The sequence below is a fragment of the Dermacentor variabilis genome, chromosome 7, assembly GCF_050947875.1.
Source record: "Dermacentor variabilis isolate Ectoservices chromosome 7, ASM5094787v1, whole genome shotgun sequence".
NCBI lineage: Eukaryota > Metazoa > Arthropoda > Arachnida > Ixodida > Ixodidae > Dermacentor > Dermacentor variabilis.
Window position 1 is genome coordinate 67,529,624 of NC_134574.1, and position 23,284 is coordinate 67,552,907.

Genomic DNA, 23,284 nt, shown 5'->3' on the forward strand with positions numbered 1-23,284 from the left:
GGAGGTTAACCAGAGGTAGTTCCGGTCGGCTATCCTGCCCAGGGGGCAGGGTTAAGGGGGATAAAAAGAAAAAGAGCGTGGAAGTAGGAGATAGAGAGAAAGAGAGACGAGCACGAACAAACCGCGTACACTACACGGCCGAAGGGGGCGGCGTCTTAAAGTCTATCGTTTAGCCCCGTAGACCGCAGGAACCTTAATACCGCGAGTAAGGCCTTCAGTGCGGATGTCCTTGGGAGTACTGACCTAAAGCTTTGAGTTCTGATAGCGGACAATTGTTCAGTACCCTGCACAGCACTTGTCTCTGGACGCTATATCGCGGGCAGACAGATATGTGAAAGCGTCTGATCGCTGTTGCATGTATCGCACGTGGGGCTGTTGGCCATTCCAATAAGGAAATCATGAGTTCGTAAAGACAACGCCTAGCCGCAGACAAAACAGCATGGTTTGTTCACGTCGTGGTAACCCAGGCGGTAGGTGCGTCCGTATGTCCGGAGACAACGAACGCAAACGACAGATGGTGAAAACGTTCGAGTACGACAGGGACAAAGTATATTCACAGGACTCAATCGCAGCCCAGCCGCAGTGTCTGTTCGCGAAAGCGGAATCAAGACATGTTGACCACTTTCATGTGCAGATCGGGCGGCTCAGTCGGTGTGGTCATTCCCGCAGATGCTGCAATGTCATTGAAGCCATTGAAAGATTGCGTTGTGTCCCAGGTCATGGCTGCGATGATATATGTGTCGAATGTCTAAGGCCAGTTGTTCATTGGGTCCGTGGCGCATTGGGCTTTGTATGCATTGAAGGGCAGCCTTAGAGTCACTAAAGACTGTCCATTGTTGTAGTGGTTCCTGACTAATGAAATCAAGTGCAGCACGGAGTGCCGCAACTTCTGCACCCGTTGATGTGGCCAGGCAGGAATGAAGCTTTTAATTTGATTTCTTCAAATTTTGCCGGGATGATGACCGCAGCAGCAGAGCTGTAGAGTTTTACCGAACCATTTGTGCAGACATGTTGTCAGAATGCGTGCACCTTTTGAATTTATTCCAAAGTTGCTTGCTTCAAAGTTAGCAACAGTGCTCTAGCTTTCTTTCTGATGCCAGGAATTGTCAATTGCACTTGCAGCCAGTGCAGACACCACAATGGGCCTGATAATCGTGTAGCAGGCGCAAATTGTGGCGGCAAATAGGGCTTATTTTTTATAATACATCTGGCAAAAATTGAATGTGGCCTCTTTGCTGGCAAGCAAGCAAGATGGTGTGAGGGAATCCGAGTCAGGTGTCGGATTTGGGCTCTCAGGACTTCTGTATCAATGTAGACTGTCAAAGGAGCGTCTCTGGCAATGGCCACTCGGATGTGGGCTCTCAGGACTTCTGTATCAATGTAGACTGTCAAAGGAGTGTCTCTGGCAATGGCCACTATGGCAATCGATGACGTAGATTTTTGTAAACCGCGACAATTCTGAGTGCTTGTGCTTGCACACTCTGGAGTCCGCGGATACTTGTAGTGCAAGTATCTCCTAGTACAGGTAAGGTGTAGGAAGCCCAAAACAGTGCTTTATATAGTTGCAACATTGATGGTACTGTTGCGCCCCTAGACTTTCCACTGAGAAACGCCAGAAGATCCACAATGGTGGCCAAACGCCTTGTCACGTACGAGACGTGAGGGCTCCAAGACAAGTCTCTATCAATGATGACGCGAAAAAATCGGTGCGTTCGTCTGTGTCGCACAGCTTGGTCCTTATTCCATAAAGCATATGGGGCCATTCCTCTGCGAGTAAAAGCAACTAGTGCACATTGCTCAGGTGAAAGCTCCAGGCCTTGCCTTCTTAGGTATGTTGACACGGCCGTTGAAGCCTTCTGATGTCGTGCGCGGACTTGTACATGTGTCACTCCTGAAGCCCCATATGCAAATGTCGTCTGCATATACGGAGAGCTGAATGGTTTGCGGTAACGAATCGGCGAGACCAGTGAGCACCAGGTTGAACAGGGTGGGGCTGAGTACTCCGCCTTGCGGTACACCACGACTGGTATAGCTAGACGGATTTTGTCTGTCTTCAGTCAAAATAAAAAAAGGTATGCTAATCAAATAGGTGCGTATCCAGTGAAAGGCGTGTCCATCAATGCGTACAGCTTCTAAGGCGTCCATAATTGCATGATAGTCTACATTGCCGTACGCACATTTAACATCAAGGAATAAGGCCGCAGTAATTCGTTTCATATGTTTCTGGTGCTGTATATGTGTTATAACGTCAATAACGCTATCTATTTACGAGCGTCCGCGTCTAAAGCAAACCATTACCTCCGCATAGATGTAAAATTCCAAGTACCATTCTAACCACGTAAGCATAGTTCTCTCCATTGCGTTGCCGACGCAGCTGGCCAGCGCTATTGCACGGTAAGATAATTCCAATGGAGATTTCCCAGGCTCGAGTAGTGAAACAAGGCGACTGGATTTCCAGGTGGTAGGAACCAGGCCGTCAGGCCATGCTGCGTTGTATAGGCCATGAAGTACATCTCTGGCCTCTTGACCAAGGTTTGCAAGCGCAGAATATGTGATGTCATCGGGTCCTGGTGAAGAAGATCGCCTGCACCCAGCAAGTGCGAACTCCAGTTCTTCGATGGAGAAAGGACCGTCCATACGAGGATCTCGGGAGCAAGGGGGAACAATAGGAATAGGTGCGCAAGGTGAATAGGTGAAAGCCGGACCGGCGATCCTTGCGATCCTTGCGATCCCGCTACGTCGACATCTCGGGGTCCTTGATGGAGGTCTAGAAATGTAAATGGACGGCGCTGTATTCTGTTCCCGCCGCTCTGATCCCCTAAATTTCCGTACTCAATTTCCGATGCACCGGTAGAAGCCGTTACCTCATTCAAATACTTTGCCCTCACGTTGTGTTGTCACTTCCTTCCTTCGAATTATTGACGACACCAACGCCAACCAAATCCTTTCCGACCATGGTATCCAAGACACTTTGGATGTTGCTGCCCTTTACATTAACATACCCATGAGTGAAGGAATCGAAGCCATGTCTAAATTCCTCGCAATCAATCCCCAAGCGCACCCTCCTGAAGTTTACATGTCGCTCTTTAGATTGGTTCCCACGCTCAACTATCTCGAATTCAATCTTATTCCCTACCTGCAAACTTTCGGCACTAGCATGGGGACACCAATCGCTCCCACGTATGCGAACATTTTCACGGCAGAGCTTGAAGCAGACCTGTTGAAATCCTACCCTTTAAAACACCATACCTATCTGCGTCACATTGACGACATATTTATATGTGAACACGGCACAAGCGCGTTAACCCACTCAATTATCCATTTCAATCGCTTTCACGCTAGTATAAAATTTACTGCTCACCACTCTCCTAGTCAAATCAACTTCCTCGTCACGACGGTCTACATAGAAGACGGAAAACTGATAACGAGGCTTTACCGGGAGCCTAAGGATAGCCAGCAATATTTAGACTACAACAGTCATCACCCGCGACACTAAAAGCAAGAAATTCATGTCAGACAAGCGAAACGTATAAGAAGAATGTGCAGCGAAGACAACGATTACATCCACCACATAAATCACCTTAAAACAACGCTTGCAGAAAGAAACTATCCACAATTTGCTCTCTACAGAGCTTATGATTTCGTGTCAAGACTGGAGAGACAGTCGGAATTAGCTAAGACACAGCTTACACAAGAACCTACCTGACCAGCAGCCTTTATAACAAAATATTCTGATGCCCTCCCAAACATAAGCAACATTCTACGAAAATGCCACACAATATTGTGAAGTAACGAGCGTCTGAGAAAAGCGTTCCCGGAAATACGAAGGGTTACATATTGCTGCAACAGAAGCATTAAAGCATTTTAGTGCATGCAGTAGTCAGCCAACGTCATTCCCCCGTAATAACTTGATCTTGTCGTGCCAGGTGCAAAACCTGTAGGTACCTACGAAATGACAATAAAATTAAGAGCACCACCAATAATTATGCACAGGAAGTGAAAATTAGGTTTACTTGTACAAGTTTGAATGGGATTTATATGCTTGAATGTTCTCTCTGTAAGAGACAATATATTGGCGAAACAGGATAATCAAGGAACGTCAGATTAAGCGGACATAGCGCGGACACAGCTCAAAAGCTTCCCAAAGCCGTCGCCGAGCATTTCATCCAACCAGGTCATAACTTTGATGAACTAAACTGTACATCTTAGTCAAATCTCCGTTCTCAACGAGAAAAAAAAATACAGCAGAGAATCATGCCTTATCCATAAGTTCAAGACATCGCAACCAATCGGCGAATGCGATTCAAAGCAAGCTTTAGAATCTATGCGCTATGCTAAATTACAAGCTATAGGCAACAACAATTGGGTTGCTTAGTGTTCTTTTTCTCCCTTTCTGTCCTTTTCCTCTTACCTATATATATATATATATATATATATATATATATATATATATATATATATATATATATATACTCCACTTCAGATATTTTTCTTTTTCACGAGCACCACTCTGCGCCGCTCCTTTTATTATCGCTTTTCGAGACACAATAGCCCACGACCTCCAGTGAAGCAGATAAAAGAGGCCTGCTGCGCACACGGCCGTTGACATGCCGGCTGACACATGGCCATGTCGCCAGCCTTGTGAGCAGCCATCATTTTTCTCAATTCTACACCCTCGTCGCTAACACACCTTCAGTCGTTGCCCCATCCACCCACCTTACCCCTTCTGCCCTTTAGAAGAACCCTACCTATATATAAACACCATGGTGAGCAAAGCATATGTCACCTTGAAAAATACAAGACCACTTGTCGAGACGTTAGCTCGATCTTTTACCTTGTTCTCGTTTTCCTCAACGCTCTAGAAGCAGCACAAGACCGTGCCGCTAGATTCGTTCATTCCACTTATCAATACAAGGTCGGCGGGCCATCATTAAAGGCCGAATCCAGGTCGTCGAGTCTTTCTCTTCTCCACCGTATTGTCACAATGCCTTTGTTCCACGAATTCTTTTACAGCTGCCTCAGTCGCCCAGCTACTGTCTCACCCTAGGCACACATATATCATCGCACCGGCCATGCACTGCAAGTGTTACACTCACCCGGTTGTACTGCTGAATTTTCCACTTCGTTTTTTTCTTTCAGACGTAGCATCAACATGCAACGGCCTTTTCCACGAAGTCGCTTTAATCCCTTGTCCATCGACTTTTCTAAAGAATGTAGCTGATAAGCTGTTTGACTCTCTCACATCATGGGGCCGTTTTGTAACCACCCCTTATGCGATAGCCCCTAGAATGGTCTTTGAGGAATTAAAAAGATGCGACGTGATGTGAAGTGTAATCTGCACCTATCTTAGCACTTTCTCCTAGTCACATTCTTTTTGCGACAATTCTGGCGTTTTAAATAGCCTTACGCAACCTCTGGTACTTCATCACCGTAGCTTTCGTATCACCCAGCAACCACAGTGTCCCCTTTTTGTGATAGATATTATAACGAAGTAGCCCTAACGACAGTTTTACCGCTTTGTGAACGCACTTACGCACTCCAACTTGGCTTACGCGAAAATTTGTTCGTAATTTAGTTTTGTGAATTCATGTCTATTCCACTGTCACGTCTTCTTTCTTTCAGGCATCAGTCGCACTTCTGTCAGTTTTGCGAAATCGGAACCGAAGCGTCAAATAAATTTATTTTCTAGTTTCTTTTTCAAAAACTTAAACTGGTGATCTAGGTAATCTACATAGAACTTACGGACGTGATGACGCGCGTTTTGCCCACATCTCCTTGAAGCTCAGTCAAATTTTTAATTTCGCCAGAACACTTTGTAAAAATCCTTTCTTGAGTAATATTTGTGGCAGTAGCTATTACAATCTTTATAGTCACAGCTGAAGTGTGCTTGTATCGAGCAGGCATTCCTATAGAACAAACAGCGTTCTCTGTCGGGTGTAGTCATATGCGTCTCTGGTGCTGTATCTCTAAATATCGTTTATCGGCCCAGTGGCCCTGGAGCGCATATACTTATCATTGCGATCCTCTCTCACTTCGTAAATAATCGCATGCATCCTGCGGAGATTGTGGTTTCAGCTCCCACTGGCAGCAATTTGCACTCTTAGTACTTTCATTGTCAGTTTTCCTATGGATTCAAATAGAAAAAAAGTTTTTATTTTCACCCTGCATTCTTCGGTTACTGCTCTGTTGGAATCATGTTGTTGTGAACAAAAACAAACTTGCTCTTCAGGTTCCTTTATTCTTCCAGCGGTCTTTTACTCACTAAGTGTCCATGCTGAAAACTGACACGAAAAGCGGCATAGCAGGAACTATGTATAAAAAATCCAAGCGTTGTATCTCTTTCTTCTGCAGCTTTCATCCTTATTTTCTGTACAGTAGTAGTCTACGCCTGCCAGTTCCAACTCGCCGAGCTTTTTGTTTCGCTTCATATCAGATTGCACAATGAAGATGCAGTCTGCTTTTGTAGTTGTTGGCGACATACGTTGGATCCCTAGCAATGCATACATACTTGATGCCTTATGTCTAATTAATGACAGATGGTAATCAAGCGACCGGAATAATGAGCGTGCCATTCTTTTTGCATGAAGAAACAGATCCGAAAAGCGAAAGCAAAAGTGTTGCTTATCTGAAGATCTCATGGCAGACTTTTAGCATATGGCAGGTGTTAGCAGCGTTAACTTCCTCAAAATGTGAAGATCATAACTTGTGTGTATAAATTATTATTTTTAGGTATTTATAGTTTGAGGTCAACACTTCGGAATACAGAATTTGGCTTTGCTATCTTAATATTTAGGGCACGCGTTCATAGTAAAATATTTTTGCTCGAACAATTGCCAAGGACACAGTGAAGGAGGACACACGAGCGCTTTATTTTCGGAAAGATGCAGAACATATCTACCCCAGCTATGAGCGCTGAGCATGTGCAACAAAACCGCTCGTGTGTACCCCTTCACTGTGTCCTTGTCAATTGTTCGCGCAAAAATATGTTCCTAGGAATTCGTACCAACTCGCCCAACTATCAGTTCTGCTTTAGGGCACGAACTATTTCTTTTTAAAAAGCACGATTGCTCAAGAACATTGTTCATCCGCTGAATTAATCGTGATAATCCACCGAAACACCGTGTCTAGAAATCTTCCAATTATCAAGAAGTTATCTGTTCTCTGTTCCATCTTCGATGGGATTAGCAAATACCAAAACGATTACGTGCGAAACACAAAGCAGAAGACCCAGAACTCGGCCTTCTATTGATGATTGGAATTTTTCACTGCTTGTTCTTTCAAAAAAATGTACAGTTAGTCAAGCTCAAATAAAAGAACACTTAATGAACGTTGTCTCCTAGAACAATTCTACACATACGTACAGTCAGCCGCAAAAGTTTACGAGACGCGGGATTTGCGAAAGAGCCAAATTTTCGCGAAGCCTGTGCACGTAGCCTCTAATTGAAAGCGCTGATCCGTAGTAGTTCTTGCGAACTACACTGTGATACAATAAATTACAAGTGATACGCCTTAACGGAGCAGAAATCCGCATTTGTCGTGAAACCGGTCCCGTAAGCTTTTGCGGGTGAGTGTACGTATACACCACGCACCTTGCGGTGCATTTTTTTTAAAGTCCAAAGCTTTCGTCTAATGGGTTTGAAGTTTGAAATGTAAACTTTCATGAAAATCGCCAATTTTTTCTTACAACAGAACGATTAGAGGCTGAATGTCTGCATAAACTGGAATGTACTATCGCGAGCAATCACCAATAGCTTGGAAACCGAGTTAGAGCAATACGCGGTTGGCGCTATCTAAAATAGAAGGGAAGGGAAGGAAGGGCGCTCTTCCGCTAACTGTTTGCACTCCCACCGCGTTTGCGTTTGTGCGAAACGGCAGCGTAGGGCACTTCACTGGCCGCCGATAGCGGATAAGACGGTGGCGTGCACAGTAACTTACAGCGAGTAATTTTTTTTTCAATCATTCTATTTCTTTTTTTTTTAGAGCGGAGATCCTAGGCGCCCGTTCTTGCGTTTCGAGTAAGGTATTTTCAGATATACCCCCGTAGGACCTGATGTATATCTTATGGAGCACATCGTGTGACGCATTCCAAACAGACGGACAGATTTCCCAGGGAAGTAGTTCTCGATTGTTTACCCTTCAAAAAAGTGCTGCTATTGGACAAGCTTTGGTGCACAAAGTTATCAGTAACCGCAATATCAAACAGCTTTATCAATGTGCGCTGGCGATGCGAAGTTGCGCACTTTGTATAAAGTGATGCACGGTGGGAGTGCCAACAGTTATTAGAACAGCGTCCTCCTTTCCACTTTGTTTCCAACGACGGCCGCCCCGTATAGCTCATAGCAGGGTTCGAGGATATCTGACACGCGCTCTTGTGTTCCCGCTCATATTGCTCACGATAGTACATGTTCCCAAGTATTCCTCAACAACGCATATGTATTTTGTTTGAGCGTGTCCATCGTCTAGGCTGGCGGTATCTAGTTTCTAGTGGTCACTGTGTTTGAGGTATAAGCGGTTAGTCGATACACCGGTTCAAGCTGGAGGAGCACATTACCTCGCCCGATAAAAAAAAAGCAGAATACGTTTTTTAACTCACCTGTCCGCTTACTTCCCAAGTAGCCGACCTCCATCACGCAGCAGGATTTCCTCGTGTGCAAAAAATTGTACCACATTTTCGGACCAGCTAAAAAAAGAATCCATAAACATGTTAACTCATAAAAAGTCTGCCTGTGTGCAATTGAGCGTAGCAGCAGGAAAACAACTTTATATCGCCATGCGGTGTGACAACTGCTGCCTAGACTCAAACCGGTAAGAGGCGAACTTGGGATTAAACTGTCCATTATGAAAACTAGTGCCCCCTAAACTGTGGTACAACTTGGTCGGGGTGATAAAAACTATGTTGGCTGTCATAGAATTCAATGACGAGGCCATCATGTTTTACCCTATTTATAGGGGCGTTATCTCGCATTCTGCACTACTCTGAGATGTTCAATCCAGTCAGATTATGGGCTACTCTACTTTGTTCTCGCGTAAACGGCCGCTGATCGAGCTAGCGCGCATTTTAGGATGCGGCTACAGCATTCGAAACGCACTGAAACCACCTGCGCAGAGAGAGTTGACCTTTGGGCTATCATCCAAAAATTAAATGCAGATGTCGTCCGCTTATACCTATACTGGGACTGTCTCGGACACTGTCTTCGTGGCGTGGGATTAACAAGTTGTGGCCCCGCTTAAGTAGCATAAGGGACAGGAAGCTAACCAGGTGCGTACCTTTCGCGGTTTCCTTCCAGTCGCTCAAGGCTGGCCCGAACCTATCTTGCATTCACCAACCACATGAAGAATGTATGAATAAAGCAAAGAAGCTAACCTGCTACCCGCCAGCCATAAGAACATACCGTCCTCGTTACTGCATCCAAACGGAGAACCCAGAATGCAAGGTCTACGAGGCTCGAGAAAGCTTGCCGTTTTGGGCAACTTTGACGCTGTAAAGGCGAACTCAGCGACGCATTCCGTACTCTAGTATTGAGGAGCTCTTACGCACTTTAGCGTGATCACATTTTGAAAAATTTCCGCATATCAACTGAAATTCCTTTTTTTTGTTTACTTAGGGCTTTTATTTTTTGTTGTTGTAGCTAGTTTTGCGAATTTTTTTTCAATTTGTTGGTGCTCTATTGTTATATTGCCGTGCACCTTATAGGCGAACCACAAAATTTGTCTTGTTTCTTTATTTCATTTTTTTTATTTTTTTGTTATTTTTCTCTCGCACCCATTGCATCCCTTTGCCCCTCCCCCGGTACAGGGCAGCCAACAAGAGATGATCTCTGGTTAACCACCCTGTCTTTCCTTTGCCTCTCTCTCTCTCTCTCTCTCTCTCTCTTGTCTCGTGAGTTTGTACTTGTATTTCCCTTTATTTTATTCTCTACACACGAGGATCGTAATCAGCCTGTCTTTTTGGAGGACATAATAAAATAAACTGCCGTCCTTTCAGCTAATTGAATGTTTTGCGCAATGAAAAAGAGCACTATCTGTAGGAACTTCAGAGGCCCCATATGCCACCGTAGCAAACTGTATACCATGCCAACACGTAGAGGTTTGAGTCTCTTTACCCTACTGCTACTCAGAGTTTCGATGTCTATTCTCACCCGCCGTTGTGGCTTAGCGGCTATGGTGTTGCGATGCTAAGCAGGAGTTCGCGGGATCAAATCCAGACATCGAGGGTAGCATTTGGATGGGGGCGAAGTTCAAAAAACGCCCGTGCCAGTCAATTGGGGGCCCGGTAAAGATCCCCTGGTGGTCAGAATTAATACGGAGTCTCCCACTACGGCGTTCTTCATTATCAAATTGTGGTTTTCGCATGTAAAGCCCCAGAATTAATTCATTCAGCATCTATTATATATGACTGTCTATATGACAGATACATTGCCAGTTCGCGTGTAAGACTGGAACGCCGAACCGATGATATGCTGGATAGCGTATGTGCTTTAGCCATTTTGTATATGGATCGGAAACATCTACTTCTTATTGCAATATACAGTACACCACTAAAACCAATAAATAAATGGCTTGGTGGCGTCATCTCGGTTATGCCGACTATGTTGTCCGGACTGTGTTAGACGGCTGCGAATATCCGCATGTAAGCGTCCCATGTTCGACACAATCCTGAGAAGTCTTCATCAATGTTTGTTTTTGTTTTTTATGTAACAGCACTACATCATGGCGCCTAATAACGGGGAGCTCCAGCGACATTCTATGGTCACGACGTACGAGGAATCAGCTAATACTATCCAGCTGTAAAGCCTGTATGAAATGTACCATCGTAATATGCGCGAGCTGGAAAAAACAATGACGCGAGTGACAGACTTACTATCCAGTCTCAAAAAATTTTCATTTATTTCGCTGCGCTTCAGCAGCCGCCTTTTCAGATAACCGAGTGTTCATAATGGAATGACTGACATGGCTTGAATGCAACGCAAGGTATCGAAGTGCTGGAAAACAGGTGTGTGTTTAGTTGAGGAGGTACAAATACAAGCGCTGTCTACCAAGTATTATCGATCAAGGAACGTGTATTTACACGTGTAGCTATATTTTTTTCTCGGGGACTCTGTTTCACCCGCTAACAACTTCAAAGTTATCGCTTAGCGCAGAAAGCGCTCATATAGAACCTACGCGAACGTTATCGTTACTCTATCTGCTTTGTATGTCCTCGCCGAACCTTGTATGATCTGGAAACCGCGCGGGCACCGGCGATTACTCTGGAACTTTCGATGGCTGATGTTTAAAAGCCCACGCGCTTGACCCGGTGATCAAATTTCGACAATCACCGACTGTGTTCGCAACTATCGCTGTTCTTTGAGTGCCCCTGTTTTTGTGGGCAAAAGTTCGTGCAGTAAAAAGCTAGTTTTGTCATTCACAGTTGGCACCGTCACTACTACGCGACAATATAGGGAAATTTGATGGGAACAGGGTTATTGAAGACGCGATCACAGAACTGTGGCAAAATCGGCAGGTCCAATACACACCAGCAACGTATTGAAAACACATGTGTGGAAAAAAAGATAGTTAAAAACATTTACAAAAAACACAATCTGGCCTTCGTATCACCCTCTTACATGTTCCTTTATATTCATTCTTTGACCACCAAAATTCACTTGGTATTCAGCATTTCTATATGTACTTCTGTTTGCTAACCACACACCTAATTACAAATCAGCACCAGAGACACCACGCAATGGCATACTGGCTTTACTGTTGTACTGCTTAGTACGAGGGTTCAAAATCAAGTCCTGGCCAGGCTAGCCGCATTTCTATGAGGCCAAAATGCAGAAACGCCGGTGTACTGTGCATTGAGCGCATGTCAAATAAGCTCAGCTGGTCAAAATTAATTCGGTGTCCCTTATTACGGCATGTCTTATAATCGTATCGTACGTTTAGCGCGTAAAACCCCTGAATGCCCTTTTATACACGCCTATCATCTCGTACTTTCGTGCGTTGTTGCATTCGCGCTAGGAACAAAAAAAATAATAATGGAAGCAAATAGCTGAAGTAATATCGTGGACATAAAGTCACGTACATGTGGAACTGTAAACGTATTGTTTAAATATATTCTGCTCTTCAGTATTCGTGAAAATTGACATTCTTCTAGACAATTCGATCGTCGCAGGCCATGAAAGGCACCCCTTAAGTGTGCTTCGCATACCGTGCGTTGGCACAAGACAAAGTGTAGCATCAGCATGCTGACCCAGCCCGCGATATCACATCTTCATCACTATGTTTAGGCGAAAGACCATTGCTTGCTTTTTTAACACAACAAACATGAGAAGACGGTCAGCTTCTCCACGCACAGTGCTCAGCAATCGAAAGGCGTTACTCGGCTTGCTAGGTGGCCGGCGCTTTTTTTTTTCACCACCAATGAGCGCTGAGTGATCACTGCGGCACAAGCCTAATGACATTCACATTGCCTAACAAAGACCTTCGCTTTCATTGCATGCTAATGCATCAGCTCGGGGTCATCAGTACCCACCTGTGATGCAAAACGCTCCAGTCATGTAAACGTGAGTTTTCTGAGGAGATTGAAGTTTGCAACGGTGTTTGTTGCTTCCGTCTTTCCATTACGCGCGTTCCATGGTAGAGTCATTGTCTTTAGGCCACCTCGTTTGTGTAGTTTGGCCTTCACCGTGTGCCGATAAAAAATGAAAGGACCACCGACACCACGACGAAAAAAAAAAACTACTGTCTGCATGTGCAGCTGAGAACCAGATGCGCAAACCGCTGAGCCGCTGCGTAACAGCCGCCCGTGGTGATACTGGCGGGGCCCTGTGCGCCTACAGAGGTGGCGTTTGAGCATGTATTTAGGAGGCCACACCATGCACTACCTTATTGGAAGAAGATGACGTTCCGGGCGCGGCAGAGAATTTCCCTTCGACAATATGGCGGTGTGCGCTTTGTGGGCCGACTGCTGTCTCAAGAAGTGAATTAACGTGCAGAGCAATCATCAATCTTTAAAAATTTCATTACTTGAGTACTACACTGCCCAATAATGAAAAGTCGCGAACGTGGCCACCAGCCCCCGTCTTCCCGTCGGCGTGCACTTAATAAACAACTCAAAAAGCAACGGCATTTTTATGCGCGCGGTAAGCGCTAGCTTTGCTTTGCTCAGACATATGCGTGCTCTAAAAGCCTCTGTGTGATCACAATTATTCTATGGCAACCCACAATGACAACTTCGATAGCCCTAGTGTTGTCTCATATGCCAACCGCAATTGCGTAGCTGACCAATCCCGCAGTCACTTAACAAGTTATTGATAGTTCTTCATAATGAAGCCATTTTCAGTACACGAAAATGAAAGAAGAGAGCTGGAAAGTCAAATTCTGCTAAGTGTTCCTTCCCTGTAACCGTTAATAAATAAATTAATCTGAAGAAACACGGTTCTCATGCAGCAGCCATCGTGGTAGTAGTGATAGGCCAGAATATTGCTTTCGCAGCAAATATTTGTCATGCTTCATCTACGAATGCGATACCGAAGGAGGCAGTGTCCATGACCCAGAAAGTCTTATAACAGAATGTTTACCTTAACTGTTTACAAATAATTTCAAAACGTATAAAAGGTGATACGATATGTATCTAACAACGACACCTTGTTGGCGAAATTTTTGGGGTTGAAACATTATGGTGTGTTGGTGAGAGTCTGCATTGGCAACGATAACGGGAGAGTTTATTTATAAATTTGCTTACCTGAGCCTTCAGTTGTTCTCATGATGTTGTACATTCCTCTCTCGTTTCTAAATGTTGCTAAACTCTGGTTAATGGACATCCTGAAAAAAAGAACATCTGTAAAACATTGCCCTATGTCGTTATTGCTTAAAAAATCGCAGTCATCCTTTCCACACAGAACTTAAGACATTTTTGTTCACAGTAGTTTTTTCTTGACAAGAGCACATTGGGCGTGGTGCCCTGGCACCAAAATTGTTTTGATAGAACCCGCCCTTACCGATTCACGCAAAAATTCAAAGGCAACCCGTTGTCCCATTTTGCATGCATCCTTCACTCATGTCATGACTCGCGGGTCAGCCTGAGAGTAATGAGCAACAACTTTGCACAATGCGCAATGCTAGATTACCCAAGCCGAAAGTTTGACTGTATTGTTCAGACCTTTGACCATATTTGTACGTTGTCTCCATCTCTCTGCCTAAACGTTTACCGCCAATCCGGAAACCTAAAATTACTTTCCGACAGCACTCAGTACCAGTCTTGTGGTGACAGTGACCAACTGCTGCACAGATCCTCTCTGGTGCTTTGTATCGCTGACCTCACATTTGACATTTCGGGCTGCTGCGCAAACACTTCTACTCCCATTCTTTCAGTTCTCTCCGCAGATAAGCGAGAAGTGTGAGGGCGTGCATTGTCCTGCTGCAACATTAGTATTTGTGCCGTTCTCGTATGGCGAAATAAGCAATTGGGATTCGGAAGAGTTTCAGTGCAACGAGAAATAGCGGGTTTCAATCACTTGCTGAACTGCACTGTTCGCCATTTCAAGTTCTAATTGATGTGCTATTACTCGTCTCGTTTCTCAGCCGCGGCTTTCCCATCGCGACCACTCTAAGGCTCATCTTCAGTGCTCGCTTGACCATCTTTAGAATGCCTCACTCACGTTCGCACATTTCTCGAGCTCATATCCCCGTCAACTTAGCTAAACTTAAGCCAGGTACGAATTTTTGCGCGTGAAATTTGCTCTTTCACGAGCGCACGCTAACAAAAGGAGACATCGCTTGCTATTATGTTGTTTAACGCAATATTGGCTCGCTTATTGAAAATGTTGATGCCGAATTACCGTCCATGATTGCAAGAGAGATGGCGCCAGTTTAAACATCCTTTAGGTGCACACCCACCTGAATGAAATGCACCATTGTAGGTGCAATCGGCTCGGCGTCGCGGTCCATGTACCCCGTGCTTTCGTGAGCCCCTTGTCGTTCTATCCATACATATTTCTTAGTCTTTTAACTCATTAGCGCAAGGACCTTTTCTCTCAGGGTCGATTTCTTATGCATTCTACGTATTACGCTATCGGCGAATCCCAACTGCTTCTTGTTAATCTTAAAGAAGAAACAAACATTTAGCTAACAGTGTGTCAGCCGATAATCACACCACTATGAGCGGTTCCGCGTGAGGAGATGGTAGAACATTATTTTAAAATTAAGGAACATGGAAGCTCATGTTCAATGAGAGCACGTAGTTTGGGTGGCCCTTCCCTGAATGTATCTTGAGTAGTGCCTTACCATTTGCTGGCCGCGTGATTCCAGAACTTCACAATTTGTTTCGCTCTGTGGTTCTTGTTGTTCTTGTGGATGGTTGTGGTTGTTAGGCAGTCCGATATATTATTTCCCAACGGGTCGTAATTCCTCGCGATGACATGTAGAGTCACTCCTGTTTGTAAAAACTGAGCAAGACGGCACACGTGGTTTACTTGGCATCACTAATTCACAGTGAGATAATTGGATATTTCAGTGCACTTGCTTGAACTGAGTATGGACTTCTTTTTATGGACACAGAGCTTGAAATTCATTTTGATTCATTTTGCTCGTTTTCTACTTGCATTTCATTCTGTAATTCATGCACGCCTAAACTGCTGCCCAGTACGGTCAATCTTACGGTAGAAAAGTGGTGAAAGCATGTGTGAAACGGCCGGACAGGAAAGAGTGTCAGGTGGTCGTTCTTCAGGTGGTTTCGTGTCTTTTCCACCAAAAGAAACGTGAACCAACTCAAGCAGCGGCAATTATTCATACGATACAGTCTTGCAAATGAAAATTAAGGCTATGTGACTTTCGGTATACAGAAACACAAAGATACAGCGAAATAGTAGGCAGAGGGATTGCAAGGAGCGAATCAGAATCTACGTAAAAAAAGTTGTTGCCGTTTTCCGAATGTAGCACTCCCGTGAAGCCCAACCACACGCTACAGGGGTGTGGGGAATGTGGTATTTGGCTACAATAGTTCCCAAGTTTATCTCGAAGGTCTTCCTTCACCCCGATACAACGTCATTTGCACTAAACGAATGAAAACAAAAACTAATTCAATGTCGACTCTCACCGATTCAGCGCTCAACAAGCAATAAAAAAACAATGTTCATTGAAAGATTAGGACCGTGAATTTTTTTTCTGGTTGAAAGAAGCCTTAGCGGCTACGCTATATGTACTATTTCAACTCCGCATAAGCACTTTATTTGAAATATCTAATAATAAAAACGCCCTTATTACAAAATGCCATGTTCGTTTATATTATGTGTACACATTACTAGTGTTTTCTTCCTCTCGTTCATCCAGGCTGTGGTCTACCGCTGGAATGACAGACAGTTCGCCGCCATATGCCAACCCTGAGATACCTGAGTGGCTATCACTTTACTGGGTAACATAGATGCATTGAAATATGCATTGGCCCTTTTGACCACCGGTGCTGTCTCGAATTAAGCGCACGCATCTATTTTACTTCTGTTCTCTTCTTTTTGTAGGCTCTGTGGGCACATTTGACAAATCGGTCAGAGCTGACAAGCTGACTTAACAATTTCAGCTGTCTGATGGCTGTGCTACCACCAAAAATGCGCGTTATGTCCCACCGAGTGAACGCTACTGTACTTTTGTCGCCACTGATTTTTTTTTTCAAGCAAGATAAAGTTAACGACCCAATTTTCGTAATATCCTTCAGAATGCGCACCTAATAGCCTTCAGCTTGTCATTTTTCAAGAAAATTGTGGGCGAAACGTTTACACAAAAAATCAGATGTACCTGCTAAAAGCACGCAAATACAGCTAATAGACTACGGTGTTTGTTTGCCATTATCTGTGCCAAATTTCACCTCATCTCAGTTCAATTATCCCTGAGTGAACGTTGAAACGAAGGTTTGCTTGTTTTCAATTCAAAAGTGCTTGCTGTCTAATACGACAACGTAGTTTTCCTTGCCGTTTGTCACAAAACACATGTCGGCTTTGGCGCTCAAATTAATAAACTAGATTTGTGCAGAACAGTCATGACTAGCTTTAGCTTATTCACATCTAGCGCACCAATTTCTCAGCGTTCTCAGTGACATGCAAGGGTTTTTCAATAAAGATTTCTACTGACCCACTTCACTTTGGAGGAAATAAAGGAAATTTCACACAGTACTACATGTGAATCTCAAGTAGGAAAAAGGCATGCCGCCCTTTCCTAGCGGATATTTCAGTTTTACAGGTCAGAAGGCTGAGGAAAGCGGGAGGATGGAGCCACTGGCAAACCGTGACCGAGCAGTTGCTAGACTTCTCTTAAGTGCAACACGCCTTAAAAAGTTTTTCACGAGATCAGTACGGTCCATGATACGGATGCCCTATCGTATGACATTTTAATCACTGGCATCGGCAGTTTAAATGTTGACAGAACTGAGTCAAAACGTCTCCGATTCTCAGTCGGCCTTGCCTAACCATTGTTGCCACAGGTGTTACCGACTTGGAAGCTGCCCTATCAAAGGAACGCCGTATAACACTTGAACAAATGACTGGAAAGGTTACGAGCAGTAATCTATATAAAATAATAATCAGGAACATCTGCCAATGTGGAACGTGCCAGTGCTTTTGTTTTCTCTCTTGCCTTCCGCTATTCACAAACACGACCAACTGACCTAAAGTCGTGAACCTTTGACCTCGTGCCTTAAGAGGAAGCTTTAGCTCGAGTGCTCCTATCTAAATACATGTAAAAGGAGAATTCGTTTTTCTCGGCAACCACTGCACCAAATTTGACGAGGTTTGTTGCATTTAAAAGACAAACTTAAAATCTAGTGACTGTTGGTTTCGAAGTTTTGAGTTAGGTCGTCAATTTTTTATTAAAAATTGGCAAAAATCGAAAATTTTCAAAAAACGAAACTATCAAGTTTACAACTCCGTAACTCAACCACTAAAATTGATAATACAATTATGTGAATTGCATCTAATAGTATATCTAAAGCGGACAAAATTGATATGTTACACATGAATATAAGAAAAATTTAATCATAGGGAAATACAACTTTTGCCAAACCATTGTAACCAACGTAACACATTCATGTAAGATGTAAAATGACATATTGAATTTGTCCGCTTTGAATGATCTAATGGATGCCGTTTACAGAACCGCGATATCAGTTCTTGATGCAGAGCTATGAATTTATAAACTTCGTGCTTCTATTTTTTTCAAACGGTCAAATATTTGAAAAACGTTTTAAGAAAATTGAAGCCCTAAATCGAAATTGCGCTTCCAACAGTCACTAGAATTTAACTTTCTCTTTCAAATGCAACAAATTTCATCAAAATCGGTCCAGGGGTTACCTCATAAAAACGTTTTTGCGTTTTACATACGATACGATATCTCCAATGCTATTCACAGCATGTTTACAGGAGGTATTCAGAGGCCTGGAGTGGGAAGAATTGGGGATAAAAGTTGATGGAGAATACCCTAGCAACTTGCGATTCGCTGATGATATTGCCTTGCTTAGTAGCTCAGGAGACCAATTGCAATGCATGCTCACTGACCTGGAGAGGCAAAGCAGAAGGGTGGGTCTGAAAATTAATCTGCAGAAAACTAAAGTAATGTTTAACAGGCTCGGAAGAGAACAGCAGTTTACGATAGGTAGCGAAGCACTGGAAGGGGTAAGGGACTACATCTACTTAGGGCAGGTAGTGACCCCGGATCCGGATCATGAGACTGAAATAACCAGAAGAATAAGAATGGGCTGGGGTGCGTTTGGCAGGCATTCTCAAATCATGAACAGCAGGTTGCCACTATCCCTCAAAAGGAAAGTGTATAACAGCTGTGTGTTACCAGTACTCACATATGGGGCAGAAACCTGGAGACTTACGAAAAGGGTTCTGCTGAAATTGAGGACGACGCAACGAGCTATGGAGAGAAGAATGATGGGTGTGACGTTAAGGGATAAGAAAAGAGCAGATTGGGTGAGGCAACAAACGCGGGTAAACGACATCTTAGTTGAAATCAAGAAAAAGAAATGGGCATGGGCCGGACATGTAATGAGGAGGGAAGATAACCGATGGTCACTAAGGGTTACGGACTGGATTCCAAGGGAAGGGATGCGTAGCAGGGGGCGGCAGAAAGTTAGGTGGGCGGATGACATTAAGAGGTTTGCAGGGACAACATGGCCACAATTAGTACATGACCGGGGTAGTTGGAGAAATATGGGAGAGGCCTTTGCCCTGCAGTGGGCGTAACTAGGCAGATGATGATGATGATGATGATGATGATGATGATGATGATGTTGATGATGATGATGATGATGATGAATAGGCCGCGTCGGAGTTGGGCCCGAGCTAAAGCTTCCTCTTAAGAGGAAGCTTTAGCTCGGTGGCTCCTATCTAAATACATGTAAAAAGAGAATTCGTTTTTCTCGGCAACCACTGCACCAATTTTGACGAGGTTTGTTGCATTTAAAAGAAAAACTTAAAGTCTAGTGACTGTTTGTTTCGAATTTTTGAGTTATGGCGTCAATCTTTTATTAAAAACTGGCGAAAATCCGAAATTACCAAAAAACAAAACTGCCAAGTTTACAACTCCGTAACTCCTAAAGGAAAAACGATAATACAATTCTGTGAAATGCATCTAATAGTACATCCAAAGCGGACAAAATTGATATATTACTCATGAATCTAAAAAAAATTTAGTAACATGGAGATACAGCTTTTGCAGAACCCTTGTAAACAACGTAACAAATTCACGTAAGATGTAAAATGACATATCGAATTTGTCCGCTTTCAATGATGTAATGGATGCCGTTCACAGAACCGCGATATCTGTTTTTGATACAGAGTTATCAATTTTTGAAAATTGTGCTTCTATTTTTTTCAAACGGTCATATATTTGAAAATCGTTTTAAGAAAATTGAAGCCCTAAATAGAAATTCCGCTTCCAACAGTCACTAGAATTCAACTTTCTCTTTCAAATGCAACAAATTTCATTAAAATCGGTCCAGGGGTTACCTCATAAAAACGTTTTTGCGTTTTACATGTATTTGAATAGGCCGCGTCGGAGTTTGGCCCGAGCTAAAGCTTCCTCACAATGCGTTGGCGGGCTAGTTGGTGCGAATCCATGAATACTTTGTTAAGCGCAAAAAGACAGACAAGGCGCCTTGTCCTGTCGTCTTTCTTGTCTGTCTTTTTGCGCTTAACAAAGTATTCTAAAGCTTCCTCTTAAGGGGAGGCGTGGTATTAAACATGAACTTCCTTGTTTCTTTATGGATTTTGATGAAAATTGGCAAACATATTTAGAATGTCTCCCTGATGGCTCCGAAAAAGTTCCAATGTGATACCTTGCCAACGTTTTATACAACAGAAGTTTATCCTTTTAGCTTTCTGGAGGGCCTACGCATCCTCAAACACCCAATGCATAGCTAAGCATGTGCTGAAGGTCGGGACGTTCTTGCCTTTCTTTCCCAACACAAAATTTTTCTAATGTATTTTTTTATGTTAAAGTCACACCAAGCACACGTTTTGGGGGAAGAAATAGCCACACCATAAATTTATAAAATATCAGGACAGAAAAGCAAGAATGTCATGACCTGCACAGTATCCTGAGAAACATGACCAAAAGCCGCAAAAATAGGCTAAACGGTAACAAAGAAAATTGCTCAGGAAACTGAGCAGGAAGGCAAAAAATAATGATTTTGAGAAAACGACTCTCAATGCTGCACATTCTCGTCAGTGCTCTAAAATGCACCACATTTGTAGACTTTGGCGTGTTTTGTGATGTGGGGCTTCTTAGACGTGTGGCGCCTGACCTGGTGCGCCTTCGTTCGCCTTGTATAGTATGGCGTTTTTTACTGCGGCTCTACAAAGAGCATCGTGCCTGGGTTTCAGGCCAAGAAAGGTGCAGAGCTCTGCGTGAGCATGAATATAGTTCCAGTGTTCTACCTGTAGACTGCCTCATTGATAGCAGTCTCCAGTGCAATCAGTGAGACTTTTTTCTTTTTCTCGCAGAATCGACCATGTTACTGAATCAAGGCTCTCAGCGGCCACCCGAGTCATCTCCCTTTGACAATGGTTGTCGTGCTTGGGATCAGGGAGCCACTTATAGATAGGCAGCCGTACAGCTGCTAGGTGCTTCCCACCTTGTGCTTCTGTACGATGCCTCATTTCTGCACCCAGGTGAGTGTGCCTGGCTACAGGAGTGTAGCGAACAGAGATATGAGGTTTTCTTTATGAATGGGTGTTATGATAGCTACTACTACGAGATTACGCAACATTACAAGATTACGAGATATGCCTTTACACGAGTCCGCAATGCCGATGCGCGAAATGCCTAGCCATTGGCTCAAAGAGTCGACTCTCTATGTTCTTAGTCGCGCACTCAGAGGCGCCGGTGTACGAAATACTCAAGCGAGGGACCGAGGATCGCATGCGCGATGGTCGGGAATTCCGGAACACCGAGTACTGAAAGGCTTGGCCGCATGTCCGACGATTCCGTGCGCGAAGCTCGGTTGCCAAGTCCGCGTCACCGATGCTCTAAATGCTCATCCGTGGGTCTACGATGTTCCACAAACGAAGGGATCGGCCACGCTACTGCGATGACTGCGTAGCGCAGTTTTCACATTCGTCGACATTACGAGACTGTCTAGAGCTCCCGACATGCAAATGCTGCAAAGAGCCGAGAAAACGACACTACCACGGAGCCAACGAAGGAACAATGGTGAAGCTCGCTGGAGTCATGTCACGGGCGCGGCCAATTGGAGACTCCGGAACGACATCCAAACATTTGGTTTTTGTGCGCGTGTTTTCGTATCGAGGATATATCTGAAGCGCCGGTTTGAAGACAGAGAAATGCGCGTACTGACGAGACTAAGATGGCACCACTCGTTTGCGCCGTTCCGGAGATAATGAGGCGTGAATAACGTTGTTCTTTCATAATTTCCGCGAAATGTTTCGCCAATTTTACTGATTCAACAAATTTTTACAGAGGTTCTATGTGGTTTTCAGTAGTAATATTTCGTAATCAGTTAGAAAAGGAGTTATAGAATCTTAAAATGGGATTATCAAAAGATCAATTTTTTGACATTTCTTGCTATGCGAAGACCGCGTCCCCCCTTAAGAAGACCAGATGACTTTGTTGCAAATTTGATTACACCAAACGCAACATATATTTGCCATTATGACGAAGAAAAAGAATCCGAGGACCCCTAATTACTTTTTATGAGTTCTGAATTCGAAAGCATTAATGCCCAATTGAGTGTCGCTAAGCGGTCCTTCGAGTTTTGCGCTGCGAGTAATGCACCATAGCGGTTCGCACAGCCCGAGCCAGCAAACGGCAGCAGCCTGCAGTTGCCAGCGCCACACGCCACCGACGCCCTGCGCGACGAAAGACAAAGGAGGCTCAGCGGCGGCCACCAAAACCAGCAGGTGCGCGCAGCAGCTAAGCACAGCGGAGGTGAGAGAGAGAGAGATAGGCCACGCGCCGACTACCGTGAGCGAGACGGATGGATGGATGCAGTGGATGGATGCTATGAGCGCCCCCTTTCGAAAGGGGCGGTGGGTTACGCCGCTCGTCGATCACAACCCGTCTTGCCCAGAGATGTCGCGTCTACGTATCTGCTCCGTCGAGACGCCTTGGTGACGAGGCGCCGCGGCGATGCCTTCATCTCACGCACCACCGTCTCATCCACTCCACTCCGTTGACACGTGCTCGCGACGTGGCATCTAGAGTTACTGTACAGGCTCCCTTTGGGGAGCCACTGTTGCAACGTTGTTTTCCGCACACCACTCACGCCACCTACAGCCATTCTTCTAGCGCCACTATTCGCCGAGCGCCATCAAATGGTCAAAACGGGCTCCACTGCATTGCGCAGGAACCGGCCGAACAAGCCCAATTGACAGCGGCACTATTATTATTTTTCTTATTTGTACCTCGATGCTGCTGGCCGAGATATATGTGTTCGCAGATTTTTTTTTCTTGGTTAATTTGCGCAATCAAAGTCACACGATGCACTGAAAGCTTTTGCAGTAGGACGGCGTTTAAAAAAGGTGTTTTTTATTGTTGTTGTAAGCGTGGCACTGTAAAAGTTGCATAAATCCGTGGCGTGTAAGACGCGTCAAGCATGTGCTGGAATCGTTAGAATCAACATAGTTGTGCAAGGGGGGTTGGGGGAGGCATTACAAAAGCTTCATGCGTGCGTGCGATTACTCTCATCATTCACCTGGATTGTATGCAGCTTGCATAATTCACACACAATAATTGTTGGATGTGACAGCGCTGTTTCTTCAGAACACACATTCATGCCTCTCGGCTGTCA

General features: G+C 44.4%; 1 protein-coding gene across 2 annotated transcripts in view; it reads right to left on the reverse strand.

Moving 5' to 3' along the window:
* Positions 1-23,284, reverse strand: part of LOC142586830 (uncharacterized) — a 57,250-nt gene that overhangs the window by 9,489 nt on the left and 24,477 nt on the right. For both annotated transcript variants that reach the window (XM_075697698.1, XM_075697697.1), the window contains exons 3-5: positions 15,271-15,431; positions 13,730-13,809; positions 8,594-8,680 (exon numbers count right to left, since the gene is read on the reverse strand). In XM_075697698.1, coding sequence (XP_075553813.1) covers positions 8,594-8,680; positions 13,730-13,809; positions 15,271-15,431 — 328 coding nt within the window. The remainder of the gene's footprint in view (positions 1-8,593; positions 8,681-13,729; positions 13,810-15,270; positions 15,432-23,284) is intronic.